The sequence below is a fragment of the Liolophura sinensis genome, chromosome 2, assembly GCF_032854445.1.
Source record: "Liolophura sinensis isolate JHLJ2023 chromosome 2, CUHK_Ljap_v2, whole genome shotgun sequence".
NCBI classification, from domain to species: Eukaryota; Metazoa; Mollusca; class Polyplacophora; order Chitonida; family Chitonidae; genus Liolophura; species Liolophura sinensis.
In genome coordinates this window covers 27,710,762-27,734,699 of record NC_088296.1, presented here as the reverse complement: position 1 = coordinate 27,734,699, position 23,938 = coordinate 27,710,762, and the positions used below count along the sequence as shown (strand labels likewise).

The following is a 23,938-nucleotide window of genomic DNA, read 5'->3' as shown; positions in this document are numbered from 1 at the left end:
AACGAAATACTCAGCAATTTTTATCGAAAAAACTAACATTATGAGTTTTAAAACAGTATGTAGATTTTCACTTCCGTTTGAAGTTTGCAGGCTGGTCAAATTTTTTCAGGGGTTTTCAACAACTTAACGTCGATAAAATGTGTCCGAGGTCTATTTGAAATACTCTATCTGCCCAATAACTAACGTGGTCGTCGCGTTGTCTTTCTAAGGATGGAAGTTTGAAATATTCACACTCATTACATCCTATGTAGAGCAAATTTATTTAGTGGCAGCCAGTCGATTTGAAGCCTAGTACAGTTCTTAAAATTCAAGGCTCAATTGTCACGTGAGTTAACGACATAGGAAAGCACAATCTATCGTCAAGTATTGTGGCCGGCCTCTCATCAGTATATCACGTACCTTATCCTGTACATTGACATTAGCGCCCTTCTCCAGCAGCACACGAACAATATCCACACTGTTATTCAAGGCTGCATAGTGCAAAGGTGTCCACCCATTCTGTGAAAAGTAAATATTATGTAACACTTGAAATGCTACTTCAGTAAAAATGCTATTCATGACACATTCACTAATATTGCAAGTAAATACACATATCCACACTCGGAATGTAAAAATGGTACGAATGCCAGTTGCTTTGGTGTTGTACTAGGTATTTCAACGCGGCTGTAATGTGAAAGTAATGTAGAATTTAACAAATGCAGTCGTCCTACTTTTACAATTTTAATAAAAAAATACAGACATGGGAGTGAATGGAGTTGGTGACTTTTATGTGTGGCTGGAAATGGGTAGATCATGTCCTCTTCAATTCTCAGTATACTAAGAAAGGGTACTTTTTGGGTTTCGTTTGTAAGTATTGTGGCCTGGCCTCATAACCATACATCACCTATGCCTGATTCTGTATATTGACATCAGAGCCCTTTAGCGTCGTATTTTATGAATTTGAATAAATACCTAAGACTGTAAGACGTTGTTGACATTTATATACGGTTGCAAATGGGCAAGTCTTGTTCATTTCTCTTCTCAATGTACTTATTTTCCACTTCGCCTTTTTAAAAATCACTATGTCTATGTGTCTATATCACAGGCACTCCTACACACTGGCGTTATTTTCTACAGCTGTCGAACAGAAAACACCTTTCCTAACTGTTAAATATCACAATGTAACATTTATCTATGTCAATAGTTTAATTTAATGAACTTTAGTTCTAACGCCTCTTTTATATTAACAGATACAATTTGGCAATAATATTTCACGTAGACAAAAAAATTCTCAGCCATTCTTATCGAAAAGACTAACATTATGAGTTTTAAAACTGTATGTAGATTTTCAATCTTTTATGAAGTTCACAGGTTAAAACTTTTCATGATTTTCGACAACTTAAAGTCGTTAATATGTGTTCGGGTGCTAACTGAAATACTCTGTCTGCTCAACAACTAACGTGGTCGTGGCGTCATCTTTCTCAGGATGGAAGTTTGAAATATTCACACTCATTACATCCTATGTAGAGCAAATTTATTTAGTGGCAGCCAGTGGATTTGGCGCATAGAACAGGTCTTGAAATTCAAGGCTCAATTGCCAAGTAAATTAACTACATAACAGAGCACCATCTCTTCTCAAGTATTGTCGTCGGCCTCACATCAGTATATCACGTACCTTATCCTGTACATTGATATCAGCACCTTTCTCCAGCAGCATAAGAACAACACCCACGTTGTCTTTTCGGACTGCACAGTACAAAGGTGTCTGCTCATTCTGTGTAAAGTAAATCAAAAGAAATATTTGAAATGCAACTTCAGTAAAAATGGTATTCATGACACATTCACTAATATTGCACGTAAATACACATATCCCCACATGTAATGTAAAAATGGTACAATTGTCAGCTGCTAAGGAGCATTGACATTTATATACGGTTGGAAATGGGCAAGTCGTCTTCATTTCACTTCTCAGTGTACTGGTTTTCCACTTCGTCTTTTTAAAAATCACTATGTCTATGTGTCTATATCACAGGCACTCATACACACTGGCGTTATTTTGTACAACTGTCGAACGGAAAACACCTTTCTTAACTGTTAAATATCACAATGTAACATTTATCTATGTCAACAGTTTTATTTGATAAACTTTAGTCCTAACGCCTGTTTTATATTAACAGATACATTTTGGCTATAATATTTCAAGTGGATAACGAAATTCTCAGCAATTCTTATCGAAAAGACTAACGTTATGAGTTTTAAAACAGTTTGCAGATTTTCAATCCCTTATGAAGTTCACAGGTTGGTGAAATTTTTTCAGGGGTTTTCGACAACTTAAAGTCGTTTATATGTGTTCGGGTGCTAACTGAAAGACTCTGTCTGATCAACTACTAACGTGGTCGTGGCGTCATATTTCTAAGGATGGAAGTTTGAAATATTCACACTTATTACATCCTATGTAGAGCAAATTTATTTAGTGGCAGCCAGTGGATTTGGCACATAGTACAGGTCTTGAAATTCAAGGCTCAATTGCCATGTGAAATAACTACATAACAGAGCACCATCTCTTGTCAAGTATCGTGGCCGGCCTCACATCAGTATATCACGTACCTTATCCTGTACATTGATGTCAGCACCCTCATCCAGCAGCACATGAACAACACCCACATTGTCCTTTCGGACTGCACAGTACAAAGGTGTCAGCCCATTCTTTGTAAAGTAAATCAAAAGAAATATTTGAAATGCAACTTCAGTAAAAATGGTATTCATTACACATTCACTAATATTGCAAGTAAATACACATATCCCCACATGTAATGTAAAAATAGTACGATTATCAGCTGCTTTGCTGTCGTATCAGGTATTTCAATGAGATTGTAATGTGAAAGTAATGTAGAACTTAACAAATGCAGTCGTCCTACTTTTACAATTTGAGTAAAATATAAAGACATGGGAGTGAATGGAGTTGCTGACATTTATGTGTGGCTGGAAATGGGTAGATCATGTCCTCTTCAATTCTCTTTATACTGAGAAAGTGTTCTTTTTGGGTTTAGTTTTTAAGTATTGTGGCCTGGCCTCATATCCATACATCACCTATGATTGATTCTGTATATTGACATCAGCGCCCTTCAGCGTCGTATTTGATGAATTTGAAAAAATACCTGAGCGTGTAAGGCGCTGTTGACATATACACTTCGAGTTTTAAAAATCACCATGTCTATGTGTTTATATCACAGGCACTCATACACACTAGCGTTATTTGTCAACAGTTTAATTTAGTGAATCGTAGTTATTAATTAAACTCATTCCTAACGGCTGTTTTATTTTAAAAGATACGTTTTGGCTTTAATAGTTCACGTAGACAACGAAATTCTCAGCAATTCTTATCGAAAAGACTAACATGATGAGTTTTAAAACAGTATGTAGATTTTCACTCCCGTATGAAGTTCGCAGGTTGGTGAAATTTTTTCAGGGGTTTTCGACAATTTAACGTCGATAAAATGTGTCCGAGGTCTAACTGAAATACTCTATCTGCCCAACAACTAACGTGGTCGTGGCGTCGTCTTTCTAAGGATGGAAGTTTGAAATATTCACACTCATTACATCCTATGTAGAGCAAATTTATTTAGTGGCAGCCAGTCGATTTGAAGCCCAATACAATTCTTAAAATTCAAGGCTCAATTCCCACGTGAGTAAACGACATAGGAAAGCACAATCTATCGTCAAGTATTGTGGCCGGCCTCACATCGGTATATCACGTACCTTATCCTGTACATTGACATTAGCGCCCTTCTCCAGCAGCACACGAACAATATCCACACTGTTATTAAAGGCTCCACAGTGCAAAGTTGTCCACCCATTCTGTGAAAAGTAAATATAATGTAATACTTGAAGTGCTACTACAGTAAAAATGCTATTCATGACAGATTCACTAATATTGCACGTATGTACACATATCCACACTCGGAATGTAAAAATGGTACGAATGCCAGTTGCTTTGGTGTCGTACTGGGTATTTCAACGAGGCTGTAATGTGAAAGTAATATAGAATTTAACAAATGCAGTGGTCCTACTTTTACAATTTTAATAAAAAAAATACAGACATAGGAGTGAATGGAGTTGGTGACTTTTATGTGTGGCTGGAAATGGGTAGATCATGTGCTCTTCACTTCTCAGTATAATAAGAAAGGGTACTTTTTGGGTTTCGTTTGTAAGTATTGTGGCCTGGCCTCATATCCATACATCACCTATGCCTAATTCTGTATATTGACATCAGCGCCCTTCAGCGTCGTATTTTATGAATTTGAATAAATACCTAAGCGTGTAAGGCGATGTTGACATTTACATACGGCTGCAAATGGGAAAGTCTTGTTCATTTCACTTCTCAATGTACTGATTTTCCAGTTGGCCTTTTTAAAAATCACTATGTCTTTGTGTCTATATCACAGGCACTCCTACACACTGGCGTTATTTTCTACAGCTGTCGAACAGAAAACAACTTTCCTAACTGTTAAATATCACAATGTAACATTTATCTATGTCAACAGTTTAATTTAATGAACTTTAGTTCTAACGCCTCTCTTATATTAACAGATAAATTTTGGCTGTAATATTTTACGTAGACAACGGAATTCTCAGCAATTTTTATCGAAAAGACTAACATTATGAGTTTTAAAACAGCATGTAGATTTTCAATCCCGTATGAAGTTTGCAGGTTGGTGAAATTTTTTCAGGGGTTTTCGAGAACGTAAAGTCGTTAACATGTGTTCGGGTGCTAACTGAAATACTCTGTCGGCTCAACAACTAACGTGGTCGTGGTGTCATCTTTCTAAGGATGGAAGTTTGAAATATTCACACTCATTACATCCTATGTAGAGCAAATTTATTTAGTGGCAGCCAGTGGATTTGGGGCATAGCAGAGGTCTTGAAATTCAAGGCTCAGTTGCCACGTGAATTAACTACATAACAGAGCACCATCTTTTGTCAAGTATTGTGGTCGGCCTCACATCTGTATATCACGTACCTTATCCTGTACATCGATATCAGCACCCTCATCCAGCAGCACATGAACAACACCCACATTGTCTTTCAGGACTGCACAGTACAAAGGTGTTAGCCCATTCTGTGTAAAGTAAATAAAATGTTATAATAGAAATGTAACTTAGTAAAAATGGTATTCATGACACATTCATTAATATTGCACGTAAATACACATATCCACACGCGTAATGTAGAAACGGTACGATTGTCAGCTGCTTAGGTGTCGTATCAGGTATTTTAATGACATTGTAATGTGAAAGTAATGAAGAACTTAACAAATGCAGTCGTCCTACTTTTCCAATTTGAGTAAAATATAAAGACATGGGAGTGAATGGAGTTGCTGACATTTATGTGTGGCTGGATATGGGTAGATCATGTCCTCTTCAATTCTCTTTATACTGAGAAAGTGTTCTTTTTGGGTTTAGTTTTTAAGTAATGTGGTCTGGCTTCATAACCATACATCACCTATGCCTGATTCTGTACATTGACATCAGCGCCCTTCAGCGTCGTATTTTATGAATTTGAAAAAATACCTGAGCGTGTAAGGCGCTGTTGACATATACACTTCGCCTTTTAAAAATCACCAAGTCTATGTGTTTATATCACAGACACTCATACACACTGGCGTTATTTGTCAACAGTTTAATTTAGTGAATCGTAGTTATTAATTAAACTCATTCCTAACGGCTGTTTTATTTTAAAAGATACGTTTTGGCTTTAATAGTTCACGTAGACAACGAAATTCTCAGCAATTCTTATCGAAAAGACTAACATTATGAGTTTTAAAACAGTATGTAGATTTTCACTCCCGTATGAAGTTCGCAGGTTGGTGAAATTTTTTCAGGGGTTTTCGACAACTTAAAGTCGTTAATATGTGTTCGGGTGCTAACTGAAATACTCTGTCTGCTCAACAACTAACGTGGTCGTGGCGTCGTCTTTCTAAGGATGGAAGTTTGAAATATTCACACCCATTACATCCTATGTAGAGCCAAATTTATTTAGTGGCAGCCAGTCGATTTGAAGCCCAATACAATTCTTAAAATTCAAGGCTCAATTCCCACGTGAGTAAACGACATAGGAAAGCACAATCTATCGTCAAGTATTGTGGCCGGCCTCTCATCAGTATATCACGTACCTTATCCTGTACATTGACATTAGCGCCCTTCTCCAGCAGCACACGAACAATATCCACACTGTTATTAAAGGCTCCACAGTGCAAAGTTGTCCACCCATTCTGTGAAAAGTAAATATAATGTAATACTTGAAGTGCTACTTCAGTAAAAATGCTATTCATGACAGATTCACTAATATTGCACGTAAATACACATATCCACACTCGGAATGTAAAAATGGTACGAATGCCAGTTGCTTTGGTGTCGTACTGGGTATTTCAACGAGGCTATAATGTGAAAGTAATATAGAATTTGACAAATGCAGTGGTCCTACTTTTACAATTTGAGTAAAAAATACAGACATGGGAGTGAATGGAGTTGGTGACTTTTATGTGTGGCTGGAAATGGATAGATCATGTGCTCTTCACTTCTCAGTATAATGAGAAAGGGTACTTTTTGGGTTTCGTTTGTAAGTATTGTGGCCTGGCCTCATATCCATACATCACCTATGCCTGATTCTGTATATTGACATCAGCGCCCTTCAGCGTCGTATTTTATGAATTTGAATAAATACCTAAGCGTGTAAGGCGTTGTTGACATTTATATACGGTTGCAAATGGGCAAGTCTTGTACATTTCACTTCTCAATGTACTGATTTTCCACTTCGCCTTTTTATAAAACACTATGTCTTTGTGTCTATATCACAGGCACTCCTATACACTGGCTTTATTTTCTACAGCTGTCGAACAGAAAACAACTTTCCTAACTGTTAAATATCACAATGTAACATTTATCTATGTCAACAGTTTAATTTAATGAACTTTAGTTCTAACGCCTCTCTTATATTAACAGATAAATTTTGGCTGCAATATTTCACGTAGACAACGAAATTCTCAGCAATTTTTATCCAAAAGACTAACATTATGAGTTTTAAAACAGCATGTAGATTTTCAACCAAGTATGAAGTTCGCAGGTTGGTGAAATTTTTTCAGGGGTTTTCGACAACTTAAAGTCGTTAATATGTGTTCGGGTGCTAACTGAAATACTCTGTCTGCTCAACAACTAACGTGGTCGTGGTGTCATCTTTCTAAGGATGGAAGTTTGAAATATTCACACTCATTACATCCTATGTAGAGTAAATTTACTAAGTGGCAGCCAGTGGATTTGGGGCATAGCAGAGGTCTTGAAATTCAAGGCTCAATTGCCATGTGAATTAACTACATAACAGAGCACCATCTCTTGTCAAGTATTGTGGTCGGCCTCACATCAGTATATCACGTACCTTATCCTGTACATTGATATCAGCACCCTCATCCAGCAGCACATGAACAACACCCACAATGTCTTTTCGGACTGCACAGTACAAAGGTGTCAGCCCATTCTGTGTAAAGTAAATAAAATGTAATACTTCAAATGCGACTTCAGTAAAAATGGTATTCATGACACATTCACTAATATTGCACGTAAATACACATATCCCCACATGTAATGTAAAAATGGTACAATTGTCAGCTGCTAAGGAGCTGTTGACATTTATATACAGTTGGAAATGGGCAAGTCTTGATTATTTCACTTCTCAATGTGCTGATTTTTCACTTCGCCTTTTTAAAAATCACTATGCCTATGTGTCTATGTCACAGGCACTCCTACACACTGGCGTTATTTTCTACAGCTGTCGAACAGAAAACACCTTTCCTAACTGTTAAATATCACAATGTAACATTTATCTATGTCAACAGTTTGATTTAATGAACTTTAGTCCTAACGCCTGTTTTATATTATCAGATACATTATGGCTATAATATTTTACGTAGATAACGAAATTCTCAGTAATTCTTATCGAAAAGACTAACATTATGAGTTTTAAAACAGTATGTAGATTTTCAATCCCGTATGAAATTCGCAGTTTGGTGTAATTTTTTCAGGGGTTTTCGACAACTTAAAGTCGTTAATATGTGTTCGGGTGCTAACTGAAATACTCTGTCTGCTCAACAACTAACGTGGTCGTGGCGTCATCTTTCTAAGGATGGAAGTTTGAAATATTCACACTCATTACATCCTATGTAGAGCAAATTTATTTAGTGGCAGCCAGTCGATTTGGCGCATAGTACAGGTCTTGAAATTCAAGGCTCAATTGCTACGTGAATAAACTACATAACAGAGCACCATCTCTTGTCAAGTATTGTTGCCGGCCTCACATCAGTATATCACGTACCTTATCCTGTACATCGATATCAGCACCCTCATCCAGCAGCACATGAACAACACCCACATTGTCTTTCAGGACTGCACAGTACAAAGGTGTTAGCCCATTCTGTGTAAAGTAAATAAAATGTTATACTAGAAATGCAACTTTAGTAAAAATGGTATTCATGACACATTCATTAATATTGCACGTAAATACACATATCCACACGCGTAATGTAGAAACGGTACGATTGTCAGCTGCTTTACTGTCGTATCAGATATTTTAATGACATTGTAATGTGAAAGTAATGAAGAACTTAACAAATGCAGTCGTCCTACTTTTCCAATTTGAGTAAAATATAAAGACATGGGAGTGAATGGAGTTGCTGACATTTATGTGTGGCTGGATATGGGTAGATCATGTCCTCTTCAATTCTCTTTATACTGAGAAAGTGTTCTTTTTGGGTTTAGTTTTTAAGTAATGTGGTCTGGCTTCATAACCATACATCACCTATGCCTGATTCTGTACATTGACATCAGCGCCCTTCAGCGTCGTATTTTATGAATTTGAATAAATACCTGAGCGTGTAAGGCGCTGTTGACATATACACTTCGCCTTTTAAAAATCACCAAGTCTATGTGTTTATATCACAGACACTCATACACACTGGCGTTATTTGTCAACAGTTTAATTTAGTGAATCGTAGTTATTAATTAAACTCATTCCTAACGGCTGTTTTATTTTAAAAGATACGTTTTGGCTTTAATAGTTCACGTAGGCAACGAAATTCTCAGCAATTCTTATCGAAAAGACTAACATTATGAGTTTTAAAACAGTATGTAGATTTTCACTCCCGTATGAAGTTCGCAGGTTGGTGAAATTTTTTCAGGGGTTTTCGACAACTTAAAGTCGTTAATATGTGTTCGGGTGCTAACTGAAATACTCTGTCTGCTCAACAACTAACGTGGTCGTGGCGTCGTCTTTCTAAGGATGGAAGTTTGAAATATTCACACCCATTACATCCTATGTAGAGCAAATTTATTTAGTGGCAGCCAGTCGATTTGAAGCCCAATACAATTCTTAAAATTCAAGGCTCAATTCCCACGTGAGTAAACGACATAGGAAAGCACAATCTATCGTCAAGTATTGTGGCCGGCCTCTCATCAGTATATCACGTACCTTATCCTGTACATTGACATTAGCGCCCTTCTCCAGCAGCACACGAACAATATCCACACTGTTATTAAAGGCTCCACAGTGCAAAGTTGTCCACCCATTCTGTGAAAAGTAAATATAATGTAATACTTGAAGTGCTACTTCAGTAAAAATGCTATTCATGACAGATTCACTAATATTGCACGTAAATACACATATCCACACTCGGAATGTAAAAATGGTACGAATGCCAGTTGCTTTGGTGTCGTACTGGGTATTTCAACGAGGCTATAATGTGAAAGTAATATAGAATTTGACAAATGCAGTGGTCCTACTTTTACAATTTGAGTAAAAAATACAGACATGGGAGTGAATGGAGTTGGTGACTTTTATGTGTGGCTGGAAATGGATAGATCATGTGCTCTTCACTTCTCAGTATAATGAGAAAGGGTACTTTTTGGGTTTCGTTTGTAAGTATTGTGGCCTGGCCTCATATCCATACATCACCTATGCCTGATTCTGTATATTGACATCAGCGCCCTTCAGCGTCGTATTTTATGAATTTGAATAAATACCTAAGCGTGTAAGGCGTTGTTGACATTTATATACGGTTGCAAATGGGCAAGTCTTGTACATTTCACTTCTCAATGTACTGATTTTCCACTTCGCCTTTTTATAAAACACTATGTCTTTGTGTCTATATCACAGGCACTCCTATACACTGGCTTTATTTTCTACAGCTGTCGAACAGAAAACAACTTTCCTAACTGTTAAATATCACAATGTAACATTTATCTATGTCAACAGTTTAATTTAATGAACTTTAGTTCTAACGCCTCTCTTATATTAACAGATAAATTTTGGCTGCAATATTTCACGTAGACAACGAAATTCTCAGCAATTTTTATCCAAAAGACTAACATTATGAGTTTTAAAACAGCATGTAGATTTTCAACCAAGTATGAAGTTCGCAGGTTGGTGAAATTTTTTCAGGGGTTTTCGACAACTTAAAGTCGTTAATATGTGTTCGGGTGCTAACTGAAATACTCTGTCTGCTCAACAACTAACGTGGTCGTGGTGTCATCTTTCTAAGGATGGAAGTTTGAAATATTCACACTCATTACATCCTATGTAGAGTAAATTTACTAAGTGGCAGCCAGTGGATTTGGGGCATAGCAGAGGTCTTGAAATTCAAGGCTCAATTGCCATGTGAATTAACTACATAACAGAGCACCATCTCTTGTCAAGTATTGTGGTCGGCCTCACATCAGTATATCACGTACCTTATCCTGTACATTGATATCAGCACCCTCATCCAGCAGCACATGAACAACACCCACAATGTCTTTTCGGACTGCACAGTACAAAGGTGTCAGCCCATTCTGTGTAAAGTAAATAAAATGTAATACTTCAAATGCGACTTCAGTAAAAATGGTATTCATGACACATTCACTAATATTGCACGTAAATACACATATCCCCACATGTAATGTAAAAATGGTACAATTGTCAGCTGCTAAGGAGCTGTTGACATTTATATACAGTTGGAAATGGGCAAGTCTTGATTATTTCACTTCTCAATGTGCTGATTTTCCACTTCGCCTTTTTAAAAATCACTATGCCTATGTGTCTATGTCACAGGCACTCCTACACACTGGCGTTATTTTCTACAGCTGTCGAACAGAAAACACCTTTCCTAACTGTTAAATATCACAATGTAACATTTATCTATGTCAACAGTTTGATTTAATGAACTTTAGTCCTAACGCCTGTTTTATATTATCAGATACATTATGGCTATAATATTTTACGTAGATAACGAAATTCTCAGTAATTCTTATCGAAAAGACTAACATTATGAGTTTTAAAACAGTATGTAGATTTTCAATCCCGTATGAAATTCGCAGTTTGGTGTAATTTTTTCAGGGGTTTTCGACAACTTAAAGTCGTTAATATGTGTTCGGGTGCTAACTGAAATACTCTGTCTGCTCAACAACTAACGTGGTCGTGGCGTCATCTTTCTAAGGATGGAAGTTTGAAATATTCACACTCATTACATCCTATGTAGAGCAAATTTATTTAGTGGCAGCCAGTCGATTTGGCGCATAGTACAGGTCTTGAAATTCAAGGCTCAATTGCTACGTGAATAAACTACATAACAGAGCACCATCTCTTGTCAAGTATTGTTGCCGGCCTCACATCAGTATATCACGTACCTTATCCTGTACATCGATATCAGCACCCTCATCCAGCAGCACATGAACAACACCCACATTGTCTTTCAGGACTGCACAGTACAAAGGTGTTAGCCCATTCTGTGTAAAGTAAATAAAATGTTATACTAGAAATGCAACTTTAGTAAAAATGGTATTCATGACACATTCATTAATATTGCACGTAAATACACATATCCACACGCGTAATGTAGAAACGGTACGATTGTCAGCTGCTTTACTGTCGTATCAGATATTTTAATGACATTGTAATGTGAAAGTAATGAAGAACTTAACAAATGCAGTCGTCCTACTTTTCCAATTTGAGTAAAATATAAAGACATGGGAGTGAATGGAGTTGCTGACATTTATGTGTGGCTGGAAATGGGTAGATCATGTCCTCTTCAATTCTCAGTATAATGAGAAAGTGTACTATTTGGGTTTAGTTTTTAAGTAATGTGGTCTGGCTTCATAACCATACATCACCTATGCCTGATTCTGTACATTGACATCAGCGCCCTTCAGCGTCGTATTTTATGAATTTGAATAAATACCTGAGCGTGTAAGGCGCTGTTGACATATACACTTCGCCTTTTAAAAATCACCAAGTCTATGTGTTTATATCACAGGCACTCATACACACTGGCGTTATTTGTCAACAGTTTAATTTAGTGAATCGTAGTTATTAATTAAACTCATTCCTAACGGCTGTTTTATTTTAAAAGATACGTTTTGGCTTTAATAGTTCACGTAGACAACGAAATTCTCAGCAATTCTTATCGAAAAGACTAACATTATGAGTTTTAAAACAGTATGTAGATTTTCACTCCCGTATGAAGTTCGCAGGTTGGTGAAATTTTTTCAGGGGTTTTCGACAATTTAACGTCGATAAAATGTGTCCGAGGTCTAACTGAAATACTCTATCTGCCCAACAACTTACGTGGTCGTGACGTCGTCTTTTTAAGGATGGAAGTTTGAAATATTCACACTCATTACATCCTATGTAGAGCAAATTTATTTAGTGGCAGCCAGTCGATTTGAAGCCCAATACAATTCTTAAAATTCAAGGCTCAATTCCCACGTGAGTAAACGACATAGGAAAGCACAATCTATCGTCAAGTATTGTGGCCGGCCTCACATCGGTATATCACGTACCTTATCCTGTACATTGACATTAGCGCCCTTCTCCAGCAGCACACGAACAATATCCACACTGTTATTAAAGGCTCCACAGTGCAAAGTTGTCCACCCATTCTGTGAAAAGTAAATATAATGTAATACTTGAAGTGCTACTTCAGTAAAAATGCTATTCATGACAGATTCACTAATATTGCACGTAAATACACATATCCACACTCGGAATGTAAAAATGGTACGAATGCCAGTTGCTTTGGTGTCGTACTGGGTATTTCAACGAGGCTGTAATGTGAAAGTAATATAGAATTTGACAAATGCAGTGGTCCTACTTTTACAATTTGAGTAAAAAATACAGACATGGGAGTGAATGGAGTTGGTGACTTTTATGTGTGGCTGGAAATGGATAGATCATGTGCTCTTCACTTCTCAGTATTATGAGAAAGGGTACTTTTTGGGTTTAGTTTGTAAGTATTGTGGCCTGGCCTCATATCCATACATCACCTATGCCTGATTCTGTATATTGACATCAGCGCCCGTCAGCGTCGTATTTTATGAATTTGAATAAATACCTAAGCGTGTAAGGCGTTGTTGACATTTATATACGGTTGCAAATGGGCAAGTCTTGTACATTTCACTTCTCAATGTACTGATTTTCCACTTCGCCTTTTTATAAAACACTATGTCTTTGTGTCTATATCACAGGCACTCCTACACACTGGCTTTATTTTCTACAGCTGTCGAACAGAAAACAACTTTCCTAACTGTTAAATATCACAATGTAACATTTATCTATGTCAACAGTTTAATTTAATGAACTTTAGTTCTAACGCCTCTCTTATATTAACAGATAAATTTTGGCTGCAATATTTCACGTAGACAACGAAATTCTCAGCAATTTTTATCCAAAAGACTAACATTATGAGTTTTAAAACAGCATGTAGATTTTCAACCAAGTATGAAGTTCGCAGGTTGGTGAAATTTTTTCAGGGGTTTTTGACAACTTAAAGTCGTTAATATGTGTTCGGGTGCTAACTGAAATACTCTGTCGGCTCAACAACTAACGTGGTCGTGGTGTCATCTTTCTAAGGATGGAAGTTTGAAATATTCACACTCATTACATCCTATGTAGAGCAAATTTACTAAGTGGCAGCCAGTGGATTTGGGGCATAGCAGAGGTCTTGAAATTCAAGGCTCAGTTGCCATGTGAATTAACTACATAACAGAGCACCATCTCTTGTCAAGTATTGTTGCCGGCCTCACATCAGTATATCACGTACCTTATCCTGTACATTGATGTCAGCACCCTCATCCAGCAGCACATGAACAACACCCACATTGTCCTTTCGGACTGCACAGTACAAAGGTGTCAGCCCATTCTGTGTAAAGTAAATAAAATGTAATACTTCAAATGCGACTTCAGTAAAAATGATATTCATGACACATTCACTAATATTGCACGTAAATACACATATCCCCACAGGTAATGTAAAAATGGTACAATTGTCAGCTGCTAAGGAGCTGTTGACATTTATATACAGTTGGAAATGGGCAAGTCTTGATTATTTCATTTCTCAATGTGCTGATTTTCCACTTCGCCTTTTTAAAAATCACTATGTCTTTGTGTCTATATCACAGGCACTCCTATAAACGGGCGTTATTTTCTACAGCTGTCGAACAGAAAACACCTTTACTAACTGTTAAATATCACAATGTAACATTTATCTATGTCAACAGTTTAATTTAATGAACTTTAGTTCTAACGCCTCTCTTATATTAACAGATAAATTTTGGCTGTAATATTTCACGTAGATAAAGAAATTCTCAGCAATTTTTATCGAAAAGACTAACATTATGAGTTTTGAAACTGTATGTAGAATTTCAATCCCGTATGAAGTTCGCAGGTTGGTGAAATTTGTTCAGGGGTTTTCGACAACTTAAAGTCGTTAACATGTGTTCGGGTGCTAACTGAAATACTCTGTCGGCTCAACAACTAACGTGGTAGTGGTGTCATCTTTCTAAGGATGGAAGTTTGAAATATTCACACTCATTACATCCTATGTAGAGCAAATTTATTTAGTGGCAGCCAGTGGATTTGGGGCATAGCAGAGGTCTTGAAATTCAAGGCTCAGTTGCCACGTGAATTAACTACATAACAGAGCACCATCTCTTGTCAAGTATTGTGGTCGGCCTCACATCAGTATATCACGTACCTTATCCTGTACATTGATATCAGCACCCTCCTCCAGCAGCACATGAACAACACCCACAATGTTATTCAGGACTGCACAGTACAAAGGTGTTAGCACATTCTGTGTAAAGTAAATAAAATGTTATACTAGAAATGCAACTTTAGTAAAAATGGTATTCATGACACATTCATTAATATTGCACGTAAATACACATATCCACACGCTTAATGTAAAAATGGTACAATTGTCAGCTGCTAAGGAGCTGTTGACATTTATATACAGTTGGAAATGGGCAAGTCTTGTTTATTTCACTTCTCAATGTACTGGTTTTCCACTTCGCCTTTTTAAAAATCACTATGCCTATGTGTCTATGTCACAGGCACTCCTACACACTGGCGTTATTTTCTACAGCTGTCGAACAGAAAACACCTTTCCTAACTGTTAAATATCACAATGTAACATTTATCTATGTCAACAGTTTGATTTAATGAACTTTAGTCCTAACGCCTGTTTTATATTATCAGATACATTATGGCTATAATATTTTACGTAGATAACGAAATTCTCAGCAATTCTTATCGAAAAGACTAACATTATGAGTTTTAAAACAGCATGTAGATTTTCAATCCCGTATGAAATTCGCAGGTTGGTGTAATTTTTTCAGGGGTTTTCGACAACTTAAAGTCGTTAATATGTGTTCGGGTGCTAACTGAAAGACTCTGTCTGCTCAACAACTAACGTGGTCGTGGCGTCATCTTTCTAAGGATGGAAGTTTGAAATATTCACACTCATTACATCCTATGTAGAGCAAATTTATTTAGTGGCAGCCAATCGATTTGGCGCATAGCACAGGTCTTGAAATTCAAGGCTCAATTGCTAAGTGAATTAACTACATAACAGAGCACCATCTCTTGTCAAGTATTGTGGCCGGCCTCACATCAGTATATCACGCACCTTATCCTGTACATTGATATCAGCACCCTTCTCCAGCAGCACATGAACAACACCCACATTGTCTTTCAGGACTGCACAGTACAAAGGTGTTAGCCCATTCTGTGTAAAGTAAATAAAATGTTATACTAGAAATGCAACTTTAGTAAAAATGGTATTCATGACACATTCATTAATATTGCACGTAAATACACATATCCACACGCGTAATGTAGAAACGGTACGATTGTCAGCTGCTTTGCTGTCGTATCAGTAATTTAATGACATTGTAATGTGAAAGTAATGTAGAACTTAACAAATGCAGTCGTCCTACTTTTACAATTTGAGTAAAATATAAAGACATGGGAGTGAATGGAGTTGCTGACATTTATGTGTGGCTGGAAATGGGTAGATCATGTCCTCTTCATTTCTCAGTATAATGAGAAAGTGTTCTTTTTGGGTTTAGTTTTTAAGTAATGTGGTCTGGCTTCATAACCATACATCACCTATGCCTGATTCTGTATATTGACATCAGCGCCCTTCAGCGTCGTATTTTATGAATTTGAATAAATACCTGAGCGTGTAAGGCGCTGTTGACATATACACTTCGCCTTTTAAAAATCACTATGTCTATGTGTCTATATCACAGGCACTCATACACACTGGCGTTATTTGTCAACAGTTTAATTTAGTGAATCGTAGTTATTAATTAAACTCATTCCTAACGGCTGTTTTATTTTAAAAGATACGTTTTGGCTTTAATAGTTCACGTAGACAACGAAATTCTCAGCAATTCTTATCGAAAAGACTAACATTATGAGTTTTAAAACAGTATGTAGATTTTCACTCCCGTATGAAGTTCGCAGGTTGGTGAAATTTTCTCAGGGGTTTTCGACAACTTAACGTCGATAAAATGTGTCCGAGGTCTAACTGAAATAGTCTATCTGCCCAACAACTAACGTGGTCGTGGCGTCGTCTTTCTAAGGATGGAAGTTTGAAATATTCACACTCATTACATCCTATGTAGAGCAAATTTATTTAGTGGCAGCCAGTCGATTTGAAACCCAATACAATTCTTAAAATTCAAGGCTCAATTCCCACGTGAGTAAACGACATAGGAAAGCACAATCTATCGTCAAGTATTGTGGCCGGCCTCACATCAGTATATCACGTACCTTATCCTGTACATTGACATTAGCGCCCTTCTCCAGCAGCACACGAACAATATCCACACTGTTATTAAAGGCTCCACAGTGCAAAGTTGTCCACCCATTCTGTGAAAAGTAAATATAATGTAATACTTGAAGTGCTACTTCAGTAAAAATGCTATTCATGACAGATTCACTAATATTGCACGTAAATACACATATCCACACTCGGAATGTAAAAATGGTACGAATGCCAGTTGCTTTGGTGTCGTACTGGGTATTTCAACGAGGCTGTAATGTGAAAGTAATATAGAATTTAACAAATGCAGTGGTCCTACTTTTACAATTTGAGTAAAAAATACAGACATGGGAATGAATGGAGTTGGTGACTTTTATGTGTGGCTGGAAATGGATAGATCATGTGCTCTTCACTTCTCAGTATAATAAGAAAGGGTACTTTTTGGGTTTCGTTTGTAAGTATTGTGGCCTGGCCTCATATCCATGCATCACCTATGCCTGATTCTGTATATTGACATCAGCGCCCTTCAGCGTCGTATTTTATGAATTTGAATAAATACCTGAGCGTGTAAGGCGTTGTTGACATTTATATACGGTTGCAAATGGGCAAGTCTTGTTCATTTCACTTCTCAATGTACTGATTTTCCACTTCGCCTTTTTAAAAATCACTATGTCTTTGTGTCTATATCACAGGCACTCCTATACACGGGCGTTATTTTCTACAGCTGTCGAACAGAAAACACCTTTCCTAACTGTTAAATATCACAATGTAACATTTATCTATGTCAACAGTTTAATTTAATGAACTTTAGTTCTAACGCCTTTCTTATATTAACAGATAAATTTTGGCTGTAATATTTCACGTAGATAAAGAAATTCTCAGCAATTTTTATCGAAAAGACTAACATTATGAGTTTTGAAACTGTATGTAGAATTTCAATCCCGTATGAAGTTCGCAGGTTGGTGAAATTTTTTCAGGGGTTTTCGACAACTTAAAGTCGTTAACATGTGTTCGGGTGCTAACTGAAATACTCTGTCGGCTCAACAACTAACGTGGTAGTGGTGTCATCTTTCTAAGGATGGAAGTTTGAAATATTCACACTCATTACATCCTATGTAGAGCAAATTTATTTAGTGGCAGCCAGTGGATTTGGGGCATAGCAGAGGTCTTGAAATTCAAGGCTCAGTTGCCACGTGAATTAACTACATAACAGAGCACCATCTCTTGTCAAGTATTGTGGTCGGCCTCACATCAGTATATCACGTACCTTATCCTGTACATTGATATCAGCACCCTCATCCAGCAGCACATGAACAACACCCACATTGTCTTTCAGGACTGCACAGTACAAAGGTGTCAGCCCATTCTGTGTAAAGTAAATAAAATGTAATACTTCAAATGCGACTTCAGTAAAAATGGTATTCATGACACATTTACTAATATTGCACGTAAATACACATATCCCCACATGTAATGTAAAAATGGTACAATTGTCAGCTGCTAAGGCGCTGTTGACATTTATATACAGTTGGAAATGGGCAAGTCTTGTTTATTTCACTTCTCAATGTACTGGTTTTCCACTTCGCCTTTTTAAAAATCACTATGCCTATGTGTCTATGTCACAGGCACCCCTACACACTGGCGTTATTTTCTACAGCTGTCGAACAGAAAACACCTTTCCTAACTGTTAAATATCACAATGTAACATTTATCTATGTCAACAGTTTGATTTAATGAACTTTAGTCCTAACGCCTGTTTTATATTATCAGATACATTATGGCTATAATATTTTACGTAGATAACGAAATTCTCAGCAATTCTTATCGAAAAGACTAACATTATGAGTTTTAAAACAGCATGTAGATTTTCAATCCCGTATGAAATTCGCAGGTTGGTGTAATTTTTTCAGGGGTTTTCGACAACTTAAAGTCGTTAATATGTGTTCGGGTGCTAACTGAAAGACTCTGTCTGCTCAACAACTAACGTGGTCGTGGCGTCATCTTTCTAAGGATGGAAGTTTGAAATATTCACACTCATTACATCCTATGTAGAGCAAATTTATTTAGTGGCAGCCAATCGATTTGGCGCATAGCACAGGTCTTGAAATTCAAGGCTCAATTGCTAAGTGAATTAACTACATAACAGAGCACCATCTCTTGTCAAGTATTGTGGCCGGCCTCACATCAGTATATCACGCACCTTATCCTGTACATTGATATCAGCACCCTTCTCCAGCAGCACATGAACAACACCCACAATGTCTTTTCGGACTGCACAGTACAAAGGTGTTAGCCCATTCTGTGTAAAGTAAATAAAATGTTATACTAGAAATGCAACTTTAGTAAAAATGGTATTCATGACACATTCATTAATATTGCACGTAAATACACATATCCACACGCGTAATGTAGAAACGGTACGATTGTCAGCTGCTTTGCTGTCGTATCAGTAATTTAATGACATTGTAATGTGAAAGTAATGTAGAACTTAACAAATGCAGTCGTCCTACTTTTACAATTTGAGTAAAATATAAAGACATGGGAGTGAATGGAGTTGGCGACATTTATGTGTGGCTGGAAATGGGGAGATCATGTCCTCTTCAATTCTCAGTATAATGAGAAAGTGTTCTTTTTGGGTTTAGTTTTTAAGTAATGTGGTCTGGCTTCATAACCATACATCACCTATGCCTGATTCTGTACATTGACATCAGCGCCCTTCAGCGTCGTATTTTATGAATTTGAAAAAATACCTGAGCGTGTAAGGCGCTGTTGACATATACACTTTGCCTTTTAAAAATCACCAAGTCTATGTGTTTATATCACAGACACTCATACACACTGGCGTTATTTGTCAACAGTTTAATTTAGTGAATCGTAGTTATTAATTAAACTCATTCCTAACGGCTGTTTTATTTTAAAAGATACGTTTTGGCTTTAATAGTTCACGCAGACAACGAAATTCTCAGCAATTTTTATCGAAAAGACTAACATTATGAGTTTTAAAACAGTATGTAGATTTTCACTCCCGTATGAAGTTCGCAGGTTGGTGAAATTTTTTCAGGGGTTTTCGACAACTTAAAGTCGTTAATATGTGTTCGGGTGCTAACTGAAATACTCTGTCTGCTCAACAACTAACGTGATCGTGGCGTCATCTTTCTAAGGATGGAAATTTGAAATATTCATACCCATTTCATCTTATGTAGAGCAAATTTATTTAGTGGCAGCCAGTCGATTTGGCGCATAGGAAAAGTCCTAAAATTCAAGGCTTAATTGCCACGTGAATAACTACATAACAGAGCACCATGTTTTGTCAAGTATTGTTGCCGGCCTCACATCAGTATATCACGTACCTTATCCTGTACATCGATATTAGCAACCTTCTCCAGTAGCACACGAACAACACCCACACTGTTTTTCTGAGCTGCAGTGTGCAAAGGTGTCAACCCATCCCGTGTAAAGTAAATATAATGTAATACTTGAAAAGCTACTTCATACGACGAATTTAAAAATAAAACGATAATGAGCTGTTATTTTGGTGTCGTATCAGGTATCAGGTATTTCAACTCTGCCCTATTTGAACTTGCCGGTCGAACTTCGCCGATCCCACCTGAATAGCGTGATATAGATCGCGTGACATGACAAGTAGACAGCTGATTAGACTCTTCATATGGCGAAGTGGTGCTTATGCCACTGACACCTTTAAATTTTGGCACGGCGTAACTCTCTTTATTGAACATAAAATGCCACAAACCAATACATTCCTTGAAACTGAAGAATGTCTTTGAGGACCATATGTTTTTAGAAACTCTCATCTACATAAGAGTAACTGCGTTAAGTTTGAAAACTTTATCTATCGACCGCCTGATGGGCTTTATATGGCTTACATTATATTGTTCAGAAAAAAATTTTCAACGATCTATAATCAATGATTTGTAACTAGGATATGGCACGTGGACTGATTGGCACTACGCCTCAGGTATTATTCAATAATTTGAACACCAGGTTAATCTGGCAACAGGAATCAAGTCAAAACGTTCGCTGGCAAAAATGACGGCCACCAAAGCTAGTGATAAATGTGCACTTCTCTGTGACCATGTGGTGTTTGATCCAAGCAGATATAAACATAGTACCTGAGATGATGACACGGAGCTGATTGTTTGAAACTTAATCACGGCAATGGTCACATTTTATCAATTTGAATAAAGACTGGAGCGTGTAAATCGTTGTTGACATTTATATACGATGGGAAATGGACAAGTCGTGTTGATTTCACTTCTCAATATGCTGATTTTCCACTTTGAAATCCTTTGAAATCACTATGTCTTTGTGTCTGTATATTACAGGCACTCATACACAGTGGCGTTATTTTCTACAGCTGTCAAACGGAAAAACGCCTTTCTTAAATGTATAATGTTACAATGTAATATTTATTGATTTATTATTTTTTGAGGGTGAGTTGTTAAAGAAACTCCACAGGAGTAAGCAGAGAAAATTATGTGCTGAATAAATTACCAGTGGTTAAACACCTTGCTCTGCGGGGAAAACTGACAGATGTGCCATGGTGGTTAGTCAGTAAGCTCGGACAACGACTTATTTATCTCAGACACAACTTATTTATCTAAGGGTCCATCATTTGTCAATGATAGCAACGGTTACATGACCAAACTGTAAGCCATAATTGTACATCGTTTACCTTATCCTTGGCGTTGACGCTTGCATCCATCAGGCCTAATTGCGGAACGAAATCCACGGAATTCAACATCATCGTCCAGTGCAAATCCCTTCCTTCTGTCTGTTGAATGTTAAAATAACAATGGGGATATTATACAAAATGACTTTGTTTGGAAACCAACCAGCTCTCTTTTACTGTCTGCAGAGAGACCTAAGTAAAGTCACTCTACATATTAAACACATAGCTAACTATTACGAGTGAAAACTGATCCCCATCCAGGTGACAACAGATCTCCACCCATGTGACAAAGATCCTCCACCCAGGTGACAACAGATCTCTACCCAGGTGACAAAGATCCTCCACCCTGGTGACAACAGATCTCTACCCAGATGACAAAGATCCTCCACCCAGGTGACAAAGATCCTCCTCCCTGGTGACAACAGATCTCTACCCAGGTGACAAAGATCCTCCACCCTGGTGACAACAGATCTCTACCCAGGTGACAAAGATCCTCCACCCAGGTGACAACGGATCTCCACTCAGGTGACAACGGATCTCCACCCTGGTGACAGCGGATCTCCACCCAAATGACAACGGATCTACACCTGGTGACAACGTATCTCCACCCAAATGACAACGGATTCCCACCATTTCCATCATTTCTCTACATTCCGAAGTGAAAATTCAAATCAAGTGTCTGTGGAATTTTAAACAATACATCAAGTCGTTATGTGCTCCCCAGGAGAAGTTTGCATATTCATATATATATCTGTAACATGTTTATGATATTACCACTCAGTAACCATAACTATATTCTACATGTACTACATTGTATCCATGGTTGATTGGTTGACTGACTGATTGCTGCCGGATGCTATTGTCAAGAATGTTTATGCGATGGTGGTCAGTTTTATGATGGAGGAAACTGATGTATTTAAGGTAAATCACCGGCCATTGTGTGACAAACAGATATACATATCATACCGTTAGAAGACAAGTGGTCTTCAAACGTTAGACAGACATACGACTTTGCGAGCGCCGCCAAATAACCGTTTGTTTTCACCTATACACCACAAAGAGAGTGCCTGCGTGTATCTACAGTCCCTGTCGATGGGCTGTACCGAACCCGCACTATATGTGACCATGGACCATCAAAAAGTTCACCATTAAATAGACTACGACCTGACGCTCCTTCCATGGTTGTAGAAGTATCATATTTTAGGTACTATGTAGAGTCATGTAGATATGCATGGTATAGGGCCCACATGTATCAGTTGATTACCCATGTGCAGCTTACACTTTCGCTGGGTATTAAGCTTAAGTTAAATGCTATATTGTGTTGTCTTCAGTGTCATATATAAGATTTAGTTGGTTACCATGCAGTATGTGGCTTTCAATTTCTCACTCTTTTGACCTCTTTGGTGGCCTAATGGTTAGAGCGTCCGCCTCGAAGTCGGAAAACCCTGAATCCAACCTGGATTAAAAGCGGTACCTTTTGCTGCCTCGCTTGGCGCTCAGTACTGAGAGGTTAGAGCAGGTAAACAGGACTGGTTCGCCCGGTCTCAGTATAATGTGACTGGGCAGGGGTTATGTCTAGTGTCTTCGGCGTGATACTTAAATGGCGGCAGCACTTTGGCGGCATGGAGTCGCCCTGTCACAAGATGACACAGTTTAATGTATACACACACCCAATGAGCCCTCGTCGCTAAATGACTGAAAAATTGTTAAGTACAACGTTAAGGAAAAAGCATTCATTCATTCATTCAATCATTCATTCATTCAGTTCCTTTCAGATTACATGAGGGAGTTAAACTCACACTGTGACTGTTATGTAGGCCTATTTCCAGCGGTTGTATTGTAGCTACCAACATGCACTGATTAAATGTTAAATGAATATGTTATGGTTTCACTCGCCTGGCTGAGTGCAGTGTTGTCTCCCCTTGACAAAATCCACATGACACGACGTAGGCCTATTACAGGAGCCCATTTAGTGATGTCAGGCATTGTGGAAAATGTCCATCGATCAGCAGTTTCAGTTTTGTGTCTACGGATATCTATATATAAAGAATAGCGTGCTACCACCACATTCAATTAGATGTCTATATTCGAGTAAAAAGCTTTGATATTAGAGAGGTAGGTAGCTAAGAACGTGCTAGTGC

General features: G+C 37.6%; 1 protein-coding gene across 1 annotated transcript in view; it reads right to left on the bottom strand.

Annotated features, from left to right (window-relative positions):
* LOC135462638 (ankyrin-1-like) overlaps positions 1–22,436 on the bottom strand; it is a 33,299-nt gene extending 10,863 nt beyond the window's left edge. Inside the window, exons 1-20 of the mRNA XM_064739861.1 lie at positions 22,275–22,436; positions 21,801–21,899; positions 19,308–19,406; positions 18,375–18,473; positions 17,116–17,214; positions 15,965–16,063; positions 15,032–15,130; positions 14,099–14,197; positions 12,840–12,938; positions 11,688–11,786; positions 10,755–10,853; positions 9,496–9,594; positions 8,344–8,442; positions 7,411–7,509; positions 6,152–6,250; positions 5,000–5,098; positions 3,739–3,837; positions 2,587–2,685; positions 1,655–1,753; positions 400–498 (exon numbers count right to left, since the gene is read on the bottom strand). Of these exons, the coding sequence (XP_064595931.1) occupies positions 400–498; positions 1,655–1,753; positions 2,587–2,685; positions 3,739–3,837; positions 5,000–5,098; positions 6,152–6,250; positions 7,411–7,509; positions 8,344–8,442; positions 9,496–9,594; positions 10,755–10,853; positions 11,688–11,786; positions 12,840–12,938; positions 14,099–14,197; positions 15,032–15,130; positions 15,965–16,063; positions 17,116–17,214; positions 18,375–18,473; positions 19,308–19,406; positions 21,801–21,899; positions 22,275–22,436 (2,043 nt within the window). The remainder of the gene's footprint in view (positions 1–399; positions 499–1,654; positions 1,754–2,586; positions 2,686–3,738; positions 3,838–4,999; positions 5,099–6,151; positions 6,251–7,410; positions 7,510–8,343; positions 8,443–9,495; positions 9,595–10,754; positions 10,854–11,687; positions 11,787–12,839; positions 12,939–14,098; positions 14,198–15,031; positions 15,131–15,964; positions 16,064–17,115; positions 17,215–18,374; positions 18,474–19,307; positions 19,407–21,800; positions 21,900–22,274) is intronic.
* Positions 22,437–23,938: the final 1,502 nt, after the last annotated feature.